This window comes from Amphiprion ocellaris, chromosome 7 (genome assembly GCF_022539595.1).
Source record: "Amphiprion ocellaris isolate individual 3 ecotype Okinawa chromosome 7, ASM2253959v1, whole genome shotgun sequence".
In the NCBI taxonomy this organism is placed as follows: Eukaryota; Metazoa; Chordata; class Actinopteri; family Pomacentridae; genus Amphiprion; species Amphiprion ocellaris.
The window spans coordinates 9,722,834-9,739,593 of record NC_072772.1 but is presented as its reverse complement, the minus strand read 5'-3'; the positions used below and the strand labels follow the sequence as shown (position 1 = coordinate 9,739,593).

General features: G+C 38.6%; 1 protein-coding gene across 3 annotated transcripts in view; it reads right to left on the bottom strand.

Annotated features, from left to right (window-relative positions):
* pdgfd (platelet derived growth factor d) overlaps positions 1 to 12,521 on the bottom strand; it is a 62,428-nt gene extending 49,907 nt beyond the window's left edge. For 2 of the 3 annotated variants that reach the window (XM_023276425.3, XM_023276424.3), the window contains exon 1: positions 11,903 to 12,516. In XM_023276425.3, coding sequence (XP_023132193.2) covers positions 11,903 to 12,020 — 118 coding nt within the window. In that variant the 5' untranslated portion in view covers positions 12,021 to 12,516. Of the gene's footprint in view, positions 1 to 11,902 lie in introns of all 3 variants that reach the window. The other variant, XM_035951059.2, reaches the window with a different exon arrangement.
* Between the last annotated feature and the right edge of the window lie 4,239 nt (positions 12,522 to 16,760).

Below are 16,760 nucleotides of genomic sequence, written 5' to 3'. Positions count from 1 at the left end.
ACAAACTTCAGCAGCTGAGATGGGAGAAATTGTTCCCTGTTCTTCATCAGTCAAATTTTGTATGAGAGTGGCAAAGAGGAAGCCACCATTGAAAAAAGCTAGACATGAGTTTGCCAGAACGAAGTCTTCTGGAAGAATGTTTTTTTTGTCTGTCAAAACTGAGCTTTTTGGCCATCAGACTAGATGCCACGTTTAGCCAATATCAAACATTGCACATCATCACAAACACACCATTCACCATAATGCATGGTAGTGGAAGCATCATGATGTGGAGATGCTTCTTGGCAGCAGGCCCTGGAGTGCTTGCAAAGGTAGAGGGTAAAATGAATGCAGCAAAGTATAGAGAAACGGAGGACAACCTGATGAAGTCTGCAAGAGAACTATGACTTGGAAGAAGATTTGTTTTCCAGCGAGGCAATGACCCAAAGCATACAGCCAAAGAAACACAAAAATAGTTTAAACACGACAAGGTGGGGCTCCCCGGTAGCTCAACTGGTTAAGCGGGCAACCCATAAAAAGGGGCTATAGTCCACAATGCAGCGGCCATGGGTTCGAGTCCAACTGTCATTTGCTGCATGTCTTTCGCCCACTCTTCTCACTCGTCTCTCTGAATACTTATGCAATCATTTATTTTACATTCTATATTTTTAATTAATTGACATGACTTTGTAGAAATCTGTTTTCACTTGGGTTTTTGAAAAATTAAAAATAAATAAATATTAACTGTATATCTATAATACTTATGGAGTCCCAGGATGATCACAATACAAAAACATGAAAAGCACTCAGAGAGCACAGAACTCTACCTTGACCTTGCGCTGAGCACAGGCGTGTGCTATGCATGTGTACATTATGTACGATACCAAATCATCATTACCAATAAGTCGGCAGCAGTGGATTTGTAGGAGGACTGCAATCATGTGATCGTCAGCAGGCAGCTGAGGTAGCGTTCACTTGTTGTCATGGTAAAAGTGACACTGCTGCTATCAGACGCCGTGCTGCCATCTCAATGGGAAACCCTTAATGAGTTCGTGGATCCAGACTATAAGCCGCATCACCACCAAAATCTAATGAGGTGGTCCTTGTGTCATTTGTGACCTTCCCTGAAATTTTCACCCAAATCTGTTACCCTGTTACTCTGATTCACATATGCCGATCATCACATAACTCCGCGTTCCTTGGCGGAGTAAAAATGGCAATATGATGGCACATGGGGCACCAAAACAATTCAAATTACGATGCAGTTTGCAAATGTAATTCATGTAGGAAATACACAGTTACAGGTTTCTGATGTTAAACATGTAAATTCAGTTAATTTGTGTAATTTTCCTTTGATGTCAAAAACAGAAAGAAATTGGAATTTTGCTGTTACTAGTGTAGATAAAATAAAAGAAACGCTTCCATGCAATGCAGTCCAGTATCACCACCAATTATGACCTCAGTAATGGCCATAAAGTGGAGTTATCACTTTTCTGACAAGGTCAACAAACACTGAAACTAAATATGCTGTTTGCAAAGCAGAATTTATGGCAGAACTGTTGTATTGGATTGCACTAGGTTACACAGCTGTTCCTAATAATGTGCTTGGACTTCATAATACATCTCAGATTTACTTGATGGATCAGAGAGAATAATAGAATTTACAGCAAAAACTTTCTTTATCAGTTACACAATCACAACTGATAGTCATTACATTTTTGTAAACTGTTATGGATTTACATACTACCATACCAAGATTTTGTTACTTTTGTAAGATGATGTGGTCAAGTTGGATTGGTTTTACCTAAATATCATAATTATGCATCTGAAGGATCAATCAGTAATCAGTCTGGTGTGCTTAGAAATTTTCTCATTATTGGTATCGTTTTTTTTTTTTTTTTTTTTTTTTTTTTACTAATTCCATTTCAAAAATGTGCTTTTGTGGCTCAGTTTCAGCTGTTTTTCTCTATCTGTGATCCCTTTTCTGCAGTCTCGAACAATGTCCCACACACAGCACTATCTGATTGGTTACATATTATGAGTAACATTCTATCAACACTGAAGAATAAAAGACAAAACTCTGTTTTCGTCAAACATTATGCAAAACAGACATAGTGAAGGCCTTTTAATTAAGTTTTGCATTCGAGTTCTGTTTGTCGGTTTTAATTTTTACTTTAAATATCGGTTCCAAATATCAGCAATTGTTCGCCTTGTTTACTAAGGATCATAATCTAGAAAAAAAATGTAACAGTTCATTCCTAAACTGAGGTGTAAAACATTATAGTAGAACACATGCCTGTGCTCAGTGCAAGGTCGTTTTGTTTGTCATTTAGGTACATCTATATTCGATGGCCACATTCTATGTTGCCGTGATTGGTGATTATCAACAACTAATAAACAAATGCTGCATTTCAATTAAAAAATGCTACATTTCTGACAATGGTACATGGGGGAATGAATAGCCTTGACGGAGTACTGCGCTCTCTGAGTGCTTTTGTTGTTGGTTTAGTGTTAACATTAGATATTTGATGATGGTCACTGTTACTTGGCTTCACACATCAGAGTGTCTGATGGAGCAATTTAATCTTCTTTTAAGAGCATTCTATTTATATGGACAATGCTGAGGAATTTGTTGTTTTTGTTTTTGCTCGATCAGATTTGGGGGAAACCAACCTAACCATTCCCCTCCACTTTGGCTTAAGTCTTGATCAGATTCTGTGACTGAAATCAGATAATCTGCTGATGTGTGGTACTATACTTGGTCCTGCTCTCCCTCTCCAGAAATATCTTATCTGCACCCCCCTCCATTCCTCTATCAGTCCCGCTTTCTTCCATCTCCTCCTTTATACTCTGTCCACTTGGCTTGCAGTTGGTTTATCTCTTTGAAAGCTGACAGGGCAGAAAAGTTGAGGGACAGGTCTTTTAACTTGGCATATCTCTCTCTACACACCTTTTCCCTCTCCTCCTCCTCTGTGCCCTTTAAGCTCCCTTCTAAACGTTCACTTCCCTCCGACTGCCCCCCTCCTCCTGCTAAAATATGAGCACCCCCTCCCACATGAGCTTCACTCCACTCTATTTCCAAGGCATCATTTCACTCTTTGCCTCTCTCTTGTCACACACACAACACACACTGCTCTCTCATCAGGCCGTCCAAGCGGTCACCACCCAGTTTTGTCTGTGCAGGGGAGGAAAAGGTTGTCTGCCAAACATTTAGGGGTGGGGTCACTTTGGCTCACGCATACTGTGTGTGTGTGTGTAAGATGTTGAGTGTTTATTGGGGGATTCCCTTGAAAGGGAGATCCTGTAATTGTGTTGGTGTGTGTGTCGGCCTGGGTGGGCGGGTGTGGAGTATTTCCACGTCGGGTGTCCTGAATGTGACTCATGAATTCCAATAACCTCAGCAATGCTCCTCCCTGCTGTCACCCCTGTGTTTAATATGGTGACACAAAAAACATTTGGAACCAATTTGCATCCTGCCGTAAATCAGTCCGTCAGAGCCAGAGTGATAATAAAAGACGGTGTGAGCAGGTTCATGGACAACCAGCCATGCCAAAACTAAATCTGCGTTTTCCTCCATCTCACGAATAAAGAATGAATTTAGGACAAAGCAGTTTAGATCTGGAACAGTATAATCTTGTGATTGTGATGCAACATGAAGCTCCACAATAGCTTGTGAACGGACATTGAGAAAGGAACCATTTTGTCAATTAATGATGCCAATGGTAAGTTGGATACATTTTGAAAATATATTTTAAGCCACTACGAATGAGAAGAGAACGTCTACAATATCATGAATTGGAAGCTTTATTTACTGAAAAAGAAGGTCTATTAAATGGACCTCAAGCCCAAATATAATTCTCTAGTATTAAAACATCCTTGCAACCTTGACTGCAGTATGTATTGTATTTATCTCTTTTGTTGCTCATTTTATGGATTTAGATGCTCAAGAATATTTTGGTCGGTGGGAGATGGTATTGTTTGTGTGTTTGTATGTGACGTTGAGCACCTTGAATTTTCAGTGTACTACACAACCTCCCACACACTGTTATTACAGACATGCTACTGTGAGCACAACCACTCATGTATCTGCATGTTTCTTCAACTATCTGCATTTTTCTATCCCAGATGTATAAAAGGATTAAATATATATTTCTTTTTTTATTTCTCTCATCACCTCAACATCAAAGGGTGTATATAAAAAAATAAATAGGAGCTCATTCATTTTTTATCTTATAAAATTGGCTTTTTATGTGTATTTTTAGCTTTTTGGCCTTTATCCTCAGTTAGACTTTGGAGAAATAACTCTGGTTGAGTTTGAGTTTGCTAACAATGAAATTTTACTGTTAAAAACAAATGATATGTAAATTTAGTTCTAATGAAATGCATTATGTGTTGGAGATATTTGTGTTTCTTTTTTTTAAAACCAAAAACATGTGGCATTACAAATAAGTATCACTTTCACCACATTGTACACAATGCAAATTCTAGGGTTTGTCTAAGTAGTAACGTGTGACAGTGTGTGACTTGAGAACCAAATATGTTCCATGAAAGTAACTAAAAATGGAAGAAAAAAAATCAAGCTAAGTGTATGTTCATGACACTATATTTATTGAGTGTCATTTCAAAGCAGCTCATTTCATCTTTAACTGTAAATATAATTCGAAAAGTTTGGTGTGATGGAAAGGACATCTTGTGATGGAAATAATTCCACTGCTTAAAAAAGCAAATCGCTTGATTTATAATAGAATATTAACTGTATAAAATGATAAAACAAAATGTCATTAGCTAATTATTAGATTAGCTTAATCAACAACAAGCCTGAAGTAGATTTCAGTGGAATTAGTTCAACATCTTTTCGCTTTAGGTTTCCAATTTTTACAGTGAACTTGAGAGACTTCATTCAGACAGTCCAACCAATTGTGCTTCTGCTGTTAGTGATAGAGGACAAAATCCACAGTCCCTGTTCTGTGCGATAAACCAGCTCAGTTAGTGTTTCCACAGGCAGTGTTTCTTTACTGAGCTGCTGACGGAGAATAGTGACACAAAGAGGGAATTATATACTAAACCCACTTTATAAGTTATCGACTTGATTCTCCAAAGTCAACCCGGTAAAGCCCTGTATTAACTTGCGATTAAGTTTGGGACATATTGTTTCTCAGATCAAGGACTAAATTGTGCAACAATTATGTGATTGCTATTATTTGCATGCTAGTCGGCCTAATCATGACAGTTTATGCTTCCCACCTGCTTTTGACTACACTATGGGAGTCACCACACTGTTAAATCTCTGTCTGACCGCAGCTTCATGCGTCTTTATCTCTGCTCTCTTTCCTCTGGCATCTGCCCTCTGACAGGCTCCTATTACATAAAACCCACCCTCTGCATGTTTGGCAACTAATCAATATGGAAAGCGATTAAAGGACTATGAAGGATATAGACACTCGGCATCTCTCAAACCTGACTGATAAATACTGTTATGGCAAAGTGAACACGCTTCAGCAGCTAAAACCAAGAATACATCAAGTGCAATCCAGGTGTACTATTTTAAAATCTAACTTCCAAACTTGTTAAATTTCAGTTTTTTACATTTGAAACTGATGTTGTTTCACCACTGTATGACCGAGGCTTTCATGAAATAGAGCTAAATTGGTAAATTGATTGTTTTGCCTATTGTTCCCTTTTTAAATAGTAAATTGCACGCCAGAAATGGGATATTCTGCTGATCTGTGTAAAGCAGGGATTACACTCCTTACAGGACACGTTTCATACATATGCAGTAGATTGGTCTAAATATTCTGCTGATATGCATTGCTCAGCACTCATGTACACCCTCTGAGGACCAATTTTACATCGCTCTTACTCTTGTAGGCCCTAAAATACTCACACATGTGAAGCAAACTGTAGCCAGTTTCGGATGTCAATCAGGTATTTTTCTTTAGCAGTTGAAGGTAAAAATCTCCTGTGACTGACTGATGGTTATTTTGTCAGATATGCAAAGCAGGAAAGCATAAGAATGATTGTCCCGCTTCTAATTTTAATGCTGGTTTATATTTATTTTTTTCATTTAGATTTAAGTTTTATTTCAAATGATGTTTTATTTAGTGTTGTTCACAATAAAACTGAACATTGTTTAATGTTATGTTTCAGCTCCATCACATTCTCCACCATGGCATTTTACTTTAATCACGCCATATATTTTATGTAAACCGCATAAAACAATTATACCAAAATTTAGTAAATCTGGAAATTGTGCAGTTCTGGTTTACAGAAGTGGAAGACATTTGATGGACCAATAATTTAAAAAACTGGCAGATACACTTTAGTGCCACAGATTTAAACGGCTTACCGTGTAAATAATGGACATATATTATCTTTTAATCCCTAAAATTAAGCCAATATATACATCTGTGCAGATCAGTCTGAGATTTCATTACATATTTTTGAACACATGAAACCCCACTAAAAGAAAAACACTGGTTTTGTTGTGTGATAGAAAATATGAGAAAATAAACATTATTTAAATATTTTTTTGTCGAGTCACTATCAGGATGTGTTACTACACACATGCAGAAATACACCAAAGAAACACATTTTAATATAAATTTCACAGATTTACAGAAAATTTCCAAACCAAAATGGACAACGGTTGAATAAATTCAGCTTTGTCTGGCTGAATTACTGTGCATCTTGTAGCTTTTTGTCTATTTTTCTCTCTCTGTTCCCTTTTTCAACACCTGTGAATGTAGGTCTTTCAAGTGTATCCACGGTGGATGCTAAGTATCTGAGGGTTTATAAACTAAATTTCACTAAATGTATTATCCTTGTGCAGGTACTATTGTTGTGTCTGAGTATGCCGGTGTGCATGTCTGTGACACTGTTTTGTCACATTATATTTGCTCACAGAGCCAACAGGGTGAAATAGCCTTTGATGAAAAACAGCTGAAACAGATGGGGGAAGGTGGGAAGATAAAGACAGAAATGAGAAAGGGAGAGATCGAAAAAGGAGGATCTGGAGAGATGGAGTGATATGTAGCGAGGCAGAGGATGATAAGAGAGTTCTGAGAAAGGAAGGCAAAAGATAAGAGAAGAATTATTGGAAGAAAGAAGAGTAGGAATCAGGAGGATATGCCAGGACTCTTTATATAACATCTTGTGTTTTTGCCACCAGCAGGAATAGAAGCTATGTTCTCGGTTTAGCAGAGTAGCCAGTTGCACTGTATAACTAAATAACAGGTTAATGGTGGCACTAATTGCAAGCATGGTCTCTGTATGTGACATTGTTATTTATCTATACTCCAAGTGCAACTGTGTGGTGTACAGTCAGGTCCATAAATATTTGGACATTGACACAATTTTCCGGATTTCGACTCTGTACACCGCAAAAAAATGTGTTGTAATTCCTACACCGTTCACCTGATTTGAAGGTAAATAACCTCAAATTAAAGCTGAACATCTGCACTTAAAGCACATCTTGATTGTTTCATTTCAAATCCATTGTGGTGGTGTACAGAGCCAAAATGCTGAAAATTGTGTCAGTGTCCAAATATTCATGGACTGTGTGTGCGTCTGCATGTTAATGTGCGCGTCAACTTTCACACACAAGTACGTAATGTGTGTAGGTAATACAGTTGCATAACTTCCGTTAATCTTAAAGCCAACAAACTTGAAAAAGATAACAATGCACTTAAATCTCCAGAGTATTTCACACATTCTGTCATATTCACAAAAGTGACTCCCAGTATGCAGTGATTTTCCACCACAGTAGCTCAACACATGATATGCATACATGCATATAGGGCCGATGCTGCTACCAATGTTTAAAGAGGAAAAAAATGTAATATTGGAAAAAGAAAATGATGAGGTCACTGTTAGTCAACCTTCCAACAATGTATTTTACAAGCTAGTTAGCAGCTTATCGTAGAGGCACCACTTGACTCCATGCCACCATCTGCTCAGCTGTGACACATACTCTGCTACATGTGCTGCAGGCAGTGTTGTGAACAATGGAATCATAGTGTGCTACTCTGTTGGACAAACTGTATGATACAATTTCTAAATAACCCCAAGCATAATTTCTGTATTATCTTTTGTACAAGTAAGGTAAATTAATTTTCACATTGGTGCATATCAGACAGCCAGTATCAATCAACCAATATAATGGGCTCTAGTTGAAGCATCTCACAATTCTCTTAGATGCCACTCGAGGTCAGTTGCAAATTCACAGCTACTGCCAAGCATTTTCTCGTGTCACATTGTGCTGCATATTGACAATGTTTGACATGAATATTTATTAGAATAATCGTTCAGAGCAATGATCATTAAACCTGACGGTTTAAAAGCAGGTCAATTATACTGTATTCTAATGCACGTGAAAACAGCTGAACATGTGTGATGGTTTGTGATGACTGCCTCTATGTGTCTGTCTGTGTCTGTGTCTTAGTCTTTGTCCAATCTGGGTCATCTGGTCTTTTCAGCAGAGATATGTCGCTCAGAGCAAAAAGGCCAAATAGTGTTTATGTTCTCCTTCATGTTTACATGAATGTTTGTGTTCCTTTTTTTTTTGTTTGTTTGTTTTGCAAATACACTCCTGTCTCCCTGTCTCACCCCTCAAACAGCCCCACCCCGACCCCTTTAATGCACCCACAGACACATTTCAATGGCAGGCGAAAGGAACAAGCAACACGCTGAACAAACACAGGAGGAAAAAACCTTGGGGGGAATTCCTCGAAGTGAGCTAAGACATTCTGTCAGAACATTCAGACACAGACGCACGTATCCAAATACACAAGGGTGTATGCACACGGGCACATTCACAATGCTAAATGGATGAGTGAAAGCTGCAGAGTTCCTGTGAGCTTCAGGTTCACTCCTGTATGTGGAAACGACTCTAATCACCAGCAGTCAATCAAATAACGGAACTAAGCTCTCATATTCCACATAAGCTGATTGTTGAGGCAAAAACACAGACACACACACACACACACACACACACACACACACACACACACACACACACACACAAGTAGAGATAACTTCTGGGCAGTGTTATTGTTAGACTGTATGCAGTGGTTTAAAGAGCTGTTAAATCTAAGTATCCAATAACCACTCTGTCTCAATAGCAACTATCACATTTCTGATAGTGTTTGTTGATCTAGAGATGAGCGACCTCACTGTGATCATATCAGTCTGATTTGATATTATCAGAACACATAAATTATTTGAAAATCATGTCAGGAGCTCGGTTCTTTTGTGAACCGCTATCTCTTTCTCACTGAGTGAGAGTTTAAACCACTTATTTCATCTCTGCAACTCACATGTCAGACTAATTTAACATTTTTCATTTTAAGGACTGATCATTGACTTTTGACTAGAATACTTGGAAACTGTTCAGCAAAAATAAGTCTATCACTATATCTCAAACTTCCAATGTAAAGTTACCCCTGAGATTTACATTAACATGTATTCTAGCAGTTGAATGGAAACGGAAATTTGGAGAACAGTTTCCTGGCAATGTATTTCAAAGGAAGATTATAAATTTTATCAAGTAAATAGTAATTTTTTTACTTCAGGGGGAAAGCAGGCTCAATAAAAAATGCAAAAGCTTGTGTAACTGAAAGAGCAAAGAACATTTCAACCTGTATCTAATATTGCAGTTAATCACTTACTAATATGAAAAGCTACCAAACTGTTGCCAAATCCTGTTAAAGTTCTGTGAGCTCCATCACCACTGTGAATTTACTTCAGGTGTGATGAAGATATAAAACCCACTTATACAGGTGTTCAAGCTGAGAGCAAACATGGCAAAGATAAAGTGGCAGTCTATGAAGCAAAGAGAAAAAAAATACTTCATTACAACAAACAGGCAGTGGCTTAAAAAAAATTTAAAAAACAGCTTCCAAAACACTCTAAGTTCTAAAAGACACAGTTGGCAGCATCATAATCAAGTTTAAAACTCATTGCAGAGCAGCAAACCTTCCAGGATATAGAAGAAAGAACAAAATATCCCTATGAAGAATCAGATATTTGAAAATAACAGATGAGAAAAACCTTGTTTTACTGCCAAAGATCTGCAGAAGACCAACGATGAAGGCAGGAACAAAAGCAGCAGTGCAGACTTTAAGAGGAATGCTAAACTAGGAAGGACATAATGCCTGGAAACCTTGACCAATAAGTGAAAAAGGAGTAAACATGAACAACAAAGAAACTCAGCATCTAAAGCTTGAGAAAAACTACTACAAACATTTATTGAAAATCATAAAGGTTATTATTAAATGCTGACTTTGAGAGTTGGGTAATTTTGCTTATGGGCCTTTTAGGAGAAAGTTTTATTATATGTGGTACATTCTGCCCTGCAAGTGATTTTTTTCTGTTTTTCAAAGCTTTAGTTGATGTGTTTTCACTACATTATATTCACATCACTTGAATGCCCTGCAGGTTTGATTGTAACTCCAGTCTTAGACTGACTCTTTCTTAGTAACATTAAACAAAAACAAAAAACAGCTACCGAGGAGATTTTCTGCCGAACTATGAACAAATGTTGGAAAAGGCAATAAAAGCTCCCATTTCTGCAGTGTTGTAAATGTGAAAATTGGTGTTTTGACTGTGCCACATTCTGATCTTTCCAGCTTAATTTTTTCTTTTCTCCATTCTGTTACAGAACAGGCACATTTTATCCTGCTGACATTTTGAACGTTGACCAAATACTGTTGGTGCAGCAGTTGCCTTTAAAAGCATAAACTTTTACTTTGCAACAAGCCATTTATTTCTTACTATTCACTACTTTTTATTTATTTATTTATTTTTATCCTGATCCGTCTCACAGTGCCGCTACACTGTAGCTGTCACTCTGTGGCTACTGGGATGTGCCACATCATTTACAGCATATCCACTTACTTTTGACTATCAATAGGTGTGTATCTGGCAGGGTGCTATCAGTGAAATATGTGTGAATGCTTCACGCTCTGATTCAAAAGATAAAACTCTGATACTGACTTCAAAATGTGATTAGATTTACTGCCACGTTTGGTTCAAATGACTCATAAAATGTTTAATCATGAGCAGATGAATGTAGTAACTAAAAAAATGATTTAAAAAAATGGAACAGAGGCAGTTTTCAAGGTATTTGATAGGTAGCAAAGGTCACGGAAATGTAGGGTATTTAATGTGTAAACTGACAGACTGTGTTATTCCTTTTTCATGAACACACACAGTTGAGTGTTTGGTGAAACAGGCCTCAGGAGCAGGCATCCAGGTTCGAACCTAATACACTGGTATTTCCATGTTTCCCAGCCAAAAGCAACCCTGCAGCTGAGTGTGTATGTGTGTAACCAAAGGTACTGCACCATGACTTCAGCCTCAGGGCCAAGTGAAAAGTAAGCATGGCACACCTCCAGGAAGTTATATAGGCAAGTGGTTCAGGGAGTCTGAAAACTTCAGCTTCAATGAAGGAAGAGATGAATTGCCAAAGTGATCAAGTCCCACTAAAAGGCTACTGGTGCCCAGCTGGCTGAGACATGCAGACTTTTTACTCAGTTTGCTCTTCCTCTTTCTTAATAGCTTGGTTTGCACCTCCTTTACATCACTTATAACTTTCACCACCCCGGGACTGCCTCCTCTCTCTTGTAACAATTTTTCATTGTGCCAACAGGTCTTTCACTACAATGAACCATTTCAGTCACTTGTCACACAAAAAAAAACATGCTGCCACAAGACAATCAGACAATGCAAAGAAAGTATTTGTCACTTAAATATCTCAAGTTATTATTGATCATCTCACAGCAATATTACAACTCAGAATTGAAGTAGAAAAGACAAAACAGACCCAAAGTTGCATTTATGAAAAGAGCACAGTACGTATAAATAACAGGCCTACAGCTTTAACAGGACAAGTTACTGTAATAATGAAACAAAGAAAAGATCTCACCGTCTCTTCTGTTGTTGCCCCTCATCACTTTGGCGGTGGAGACCTGAGCCTTCCCGACTTCAGTCACAGTCCCCAACAATAAAACCATCCACATCTGGAAAACCAGTGTTCCTCTCATGGTGCCGACAAACTTAAAATTCCTCCAGTGGCTCAGATTAAAAATGACTTACTTAAAATTCCCCGCAATCAACTTTCTACTTCGGGTTTTCTGTATTTCTCCCCTCTACCCGCACATAAAAGCCACTTGTTGACTCCTTGTGCCTGACGCCTAGCGCGCACGACGTCCCGAGTTGTGCCAAAGTGCCAAACTATCGAAGCGCGTTTTGCCTTCCTCGACAAACTTAAGCGCCCAAGAGAAAAACTCCGAAACAGCTGAAGCGCAGGTGGAAGGTAATATAGCTCCGTTCACGGCCAGACTTGAGGTTACAGGCGCCCAACTTCTTATCACCGTGGAGCCAAAAGAATTCTTTTCAGTCACTGAGAAATATCCCGCATAGTTCACTGGTTTCTGTCTAACGCATGTGCACCGTGGAAGTCTGCGCGTCAAACTTTGCCAACTGACTGCTGCGCGCTCACGACGAGTGTGTGTGTGTGTGTGTGTGTGTGTGTGTGTGTGTGTGTCTGTGTGTGTGTGTAATGTGGGTGTGTAACTACCCGAGATGCTGGGGTGGGAGGTCAGAGACGGAGATCAAAGAATACCTTAAAATACACTTCAGTGGGGAAAGAATCATATCTATCTGTCTATCTGTCTATCTATCTATCTATCTATCTATCTGTCTATCTGTCTATCTGTCTATCTGTCTGTCTGTCTGTCTGTCTGTCTGTCTGTCTGTCTGTCTGTCTCCCTGATGTTGGCACACACCTCTGCAAAGTAAAAGAAAGGAAACATACCAGAAGTTAAGGGCAGGCAAGGAAGTTCCTGCAGCTACTTCAGTATTTGAGTCACAGTGACTAATTATAGGATGCAAGTAAAATCATGGAACATTTTCATGACAGTAAACAGGATACGACTGAACACTGACTGTAAATGACACCGTTCGTCTGTCTTCCCCCTCACACAGTATGTAACAGAGTCAAGTGGACACCTGTGCAAATCACTTTCCAAATTGTCTCACCTCACAATAATTTCATTTTTTGTTAACTAATTTCACAAATGCCGTGCTTCCTATGAACAATCAACGAGTGCTTTAGAGAGGTTATGCTGAAAATGCAGGCTCCAAAAGAGCGATCACAAGTAAATACACCTGTGATCACTCGTACACAAAACCTGTGATCATTAAGACCACACTAACTACATCCGTGACTTCTAACAAGCCTAACTGCATGGACATGGTTAGAAATGACCTATAGGTTGTGTCTGTCTGCGTGTTTGCATCATTGTTCCACATGGAAAAAGACACTGAAAAATCTAATGTGAGACTTCAAAAGGATGGAAAAGGATACAGGGAGATGAGTAACCAACTGAAAATCTGTGGAAACACTGCTGCAGCAGTAATCAGGAGATATAGAAAGAGTCACAGTGTCACTAATCAGGGCTTCAGTGTTTGTTCTAGAATAACTACCACTACTTTCACAGTTTTGCTCTCATAAACAGACAGGCTAATGCTTCAGAGTTGACACGAGGGTTGTCACTGAAAATTGGCACAGTGCATAAATATAATTTATATGAACAGTGGCCACGAAAAAAAACTTGCTTTGTGGTACACTGCAAAATACAATTTACTAAAGAAACATGAAAACAAATCTGATGAATATTGGGAGTGCAGTCTTTGGTCAGGTGAGACCAAAATAAATGAGTTTGACTCAGATGAGATCCACCATGTTTGGCAGTAAACTAGCCAAGACTACCACAGTGAATGCATAGTCCTGACATTGAAGCACAATGAGAGGATATGGGGCTGCATTGGTGCAAAAGCTGTTGGGGAGATGACAGTTACAGGTGGCACCATGAATGTAGATGGATATGTTGGCTGACAAGATGACTCCAATCAGCAGGCGATCAATTGAAGTGGAATATTTCAGCATATTAATGATCCACACTGCCAACATCACAAAAGTTTCTAAAGAAGAGACAAGTGAAAACTATGACCTGAGCCAGCATGTTGCCTGACTTGAATCCAAAAGAACACCTTTGGAATTTTATAAAGAGAGAGGCAGAGCAGCGCAGCCCTTCCAGCAAAGAAAAGCTGAAAATAATTGTCTCTGGAGAACGTCAGAACATCTCTCCAGAAATGTGGTATCTCAATGCCAAGATGGATTAAGTCTGTCTGTCAAAATAAAGTTGGACCTATGAAGTACAGAATAAAAAAGATCTGAATCTCAACAGTGAACGTTGTACTGTCTTTTCTTGTTGTTAGTACAGTAAATCTAAACTGTTGATTTTTCATTTGACATAAGTGCAAATGCACTTTTATTCAACTAAGAAGTAAATTCAATAACACTAAGGTGATAAAATTTTGAATCATTTGACATTTCAGTGATAATGCACAGGGATGTATTCACTTCTGTTGTCTACTGTATCTTCTGCAGATAACTCACTTTTTAAAATGTGGTGTTGCAGCTTATCTGACACAGTACAGGCTACATAATAAATCCTAGAAATGGATTGTCAAGAATCATTCAATAGGCAGCTTAAATGCAGACCATTTCAGACAGGCGTTATGTTTGAAGTAATTTCAGAAAGTAAATTTCAAAGTGATTTATCCACCGCTGTGAAATGTCAAGGTTTTACATGCTTTATTTGCAGTGAAACAAAGCAGTTCCTGCAACATTTCATCATCGAGTTTATAAATGTGTTTCTGAGAAGACTTAATTCCCCTTAAGGCACACTCACAGACAAGGTTAATCATCCTCTTGGTTCAGTTGCTGTTTTTGTCACCTTCTCACTCACTCACTGGTCACATTCTTACTGTTAGCAGCTCCACTTTCATTTCTTGTCAGCCATGTCCACACATACCATCACAACTAATTCTGAGAAATATTTACACTTTATGGGATGAACCTGCCAACTTAAGGTTTCTGCCGATTCAGCATAAAGCCCTCCCATTACCCAGCAATTGGCTGATGACTAATGCAGCACCTTTAAAAGTTGGAACCACTTAGGGAATTATATAGGTTATTAATAGAGAGAGGAAATTAATTAAAATTAAAAGCTATTAGACTACCCTGCTGAGCTTCAAAGGCATATGCACCCGGGGAGTGAATTTGTAAGTACACATAAAGATCGCTGGCAGGCACAAAAGTATCATACACCATGAACACACACACACACACACACACACACACACGCACGCTTGATTCTTCTTACTGCATTGAAGCTGTAACCCGCCAAAGCGGCAATAACCCACAGACCATGTGATAACCATGTTGATGCAACTGGAAGTACCGTAAATGCTACTTTACAATAAAGATGTGCTGTAATACTGGCTTTAATGTGGAGTAAGAGCATTAATACTGTTCAGTGGATTACAGCGCAATGCCGGTAGCACATATACTCATAATCTTTCTCTTACTGTATTTTCCACGCCTCCTCCTTTCAATGTGTGTGTGTGTGTCCTCAGCATGTGTCTGCTTGAATGATCTTGCATCTGTCTTGTCTTCCCTGAAGCAACCACACGGTGCATAGAAGTACCCCATAACCACTATATATATATATATATATATATATATATATATATGTATTTAACAATAATAATAAACATTATTATAACTTTAAAAGAAGTGACTAAATTGTTCTAGTCATCTTGGAGGACCTGCAAAAATTCCTCTGTTGATTTCAGCTGTCTCATTGGCTTCTTCATATAATCTCAGTGTGACTGTATGCTTGAGGTTGTCGTCATGTCCTTCAGAATGAATTTGAGGCTGATAGTATGCCTCCTTGAATGCATAGCATAATGGGTAAGAATCCAAACATCTAAAGTGCCTAAAACTTCTGGACTGTGCTCACTGTGCTCTAATTCCACCCATCACACTTAAGCAGATGAAGTTAATGATACTGTTAGTACTTGTATGTTCCTGATAATCCAGGGCTTTTGTACACAAATTAATGCCAATTCATGCTCCCCGACTCTAAAATGTTTGACAAACATGGGTAATTTCAAAGACGTAGGTGCTATTCACTTCTCTCTCTTCCACACACACACTGTTAGAAGTTGTTATAATGGAGTGTCTGGTTTTGGTCCAACCGGGCTGTTTTCCCAGAATTGGTGTGGTCCTGATAATAAATCCTTGAATGTGGTTGTACATGCACACGCACATATGTGTGTGAGTATCTGGTGAGAAAAACGACATACTTATTTTATGAAAACAGATCTCTTCAGGTGGTGTTTTTGGGGCCAGTGTCTGGTCCATCATGATATGACTTTGGCCAAAAAGAAGAGAGAAAAGAGATGGAACGGAGAGCGTAAAATCCAGAAAGGGATGAAAAGAAAGGAAAAAGGGGATACAGAACAGGAGAATGATAGAGGGTCTTTGTTACTTTTGGGAATGAAATACTAACACCGAACTCAAAATGAGGTCAAACTGTTCTTTTTGGAGAAAGAGAAGACAGCAAAAGAAAGAAAGGGAGATTAAGTCAATGTCGAGTGACAGATGGTTTAGCCAGTCAGTCAGATGCCTTTTAGGCAACATATGTATTCGTTTTTATGTCTGAGAGTGTGTCTGTCTCTGTAGTATCATTTAGTAGACAACAATGTAACGGACACACAATAAATGTGTGTGTGTGTGGTCACTCTCAGCAGAGACAAAAGCATAGACTTGCAGCAAAGGAAACATAAAAATTGTGTTTGCCTTAGTGACGGCTTTGTGCCTCCAGGAAAACAGTGGCCTACATGTTTACACAAATGTTGATCTCAATTGT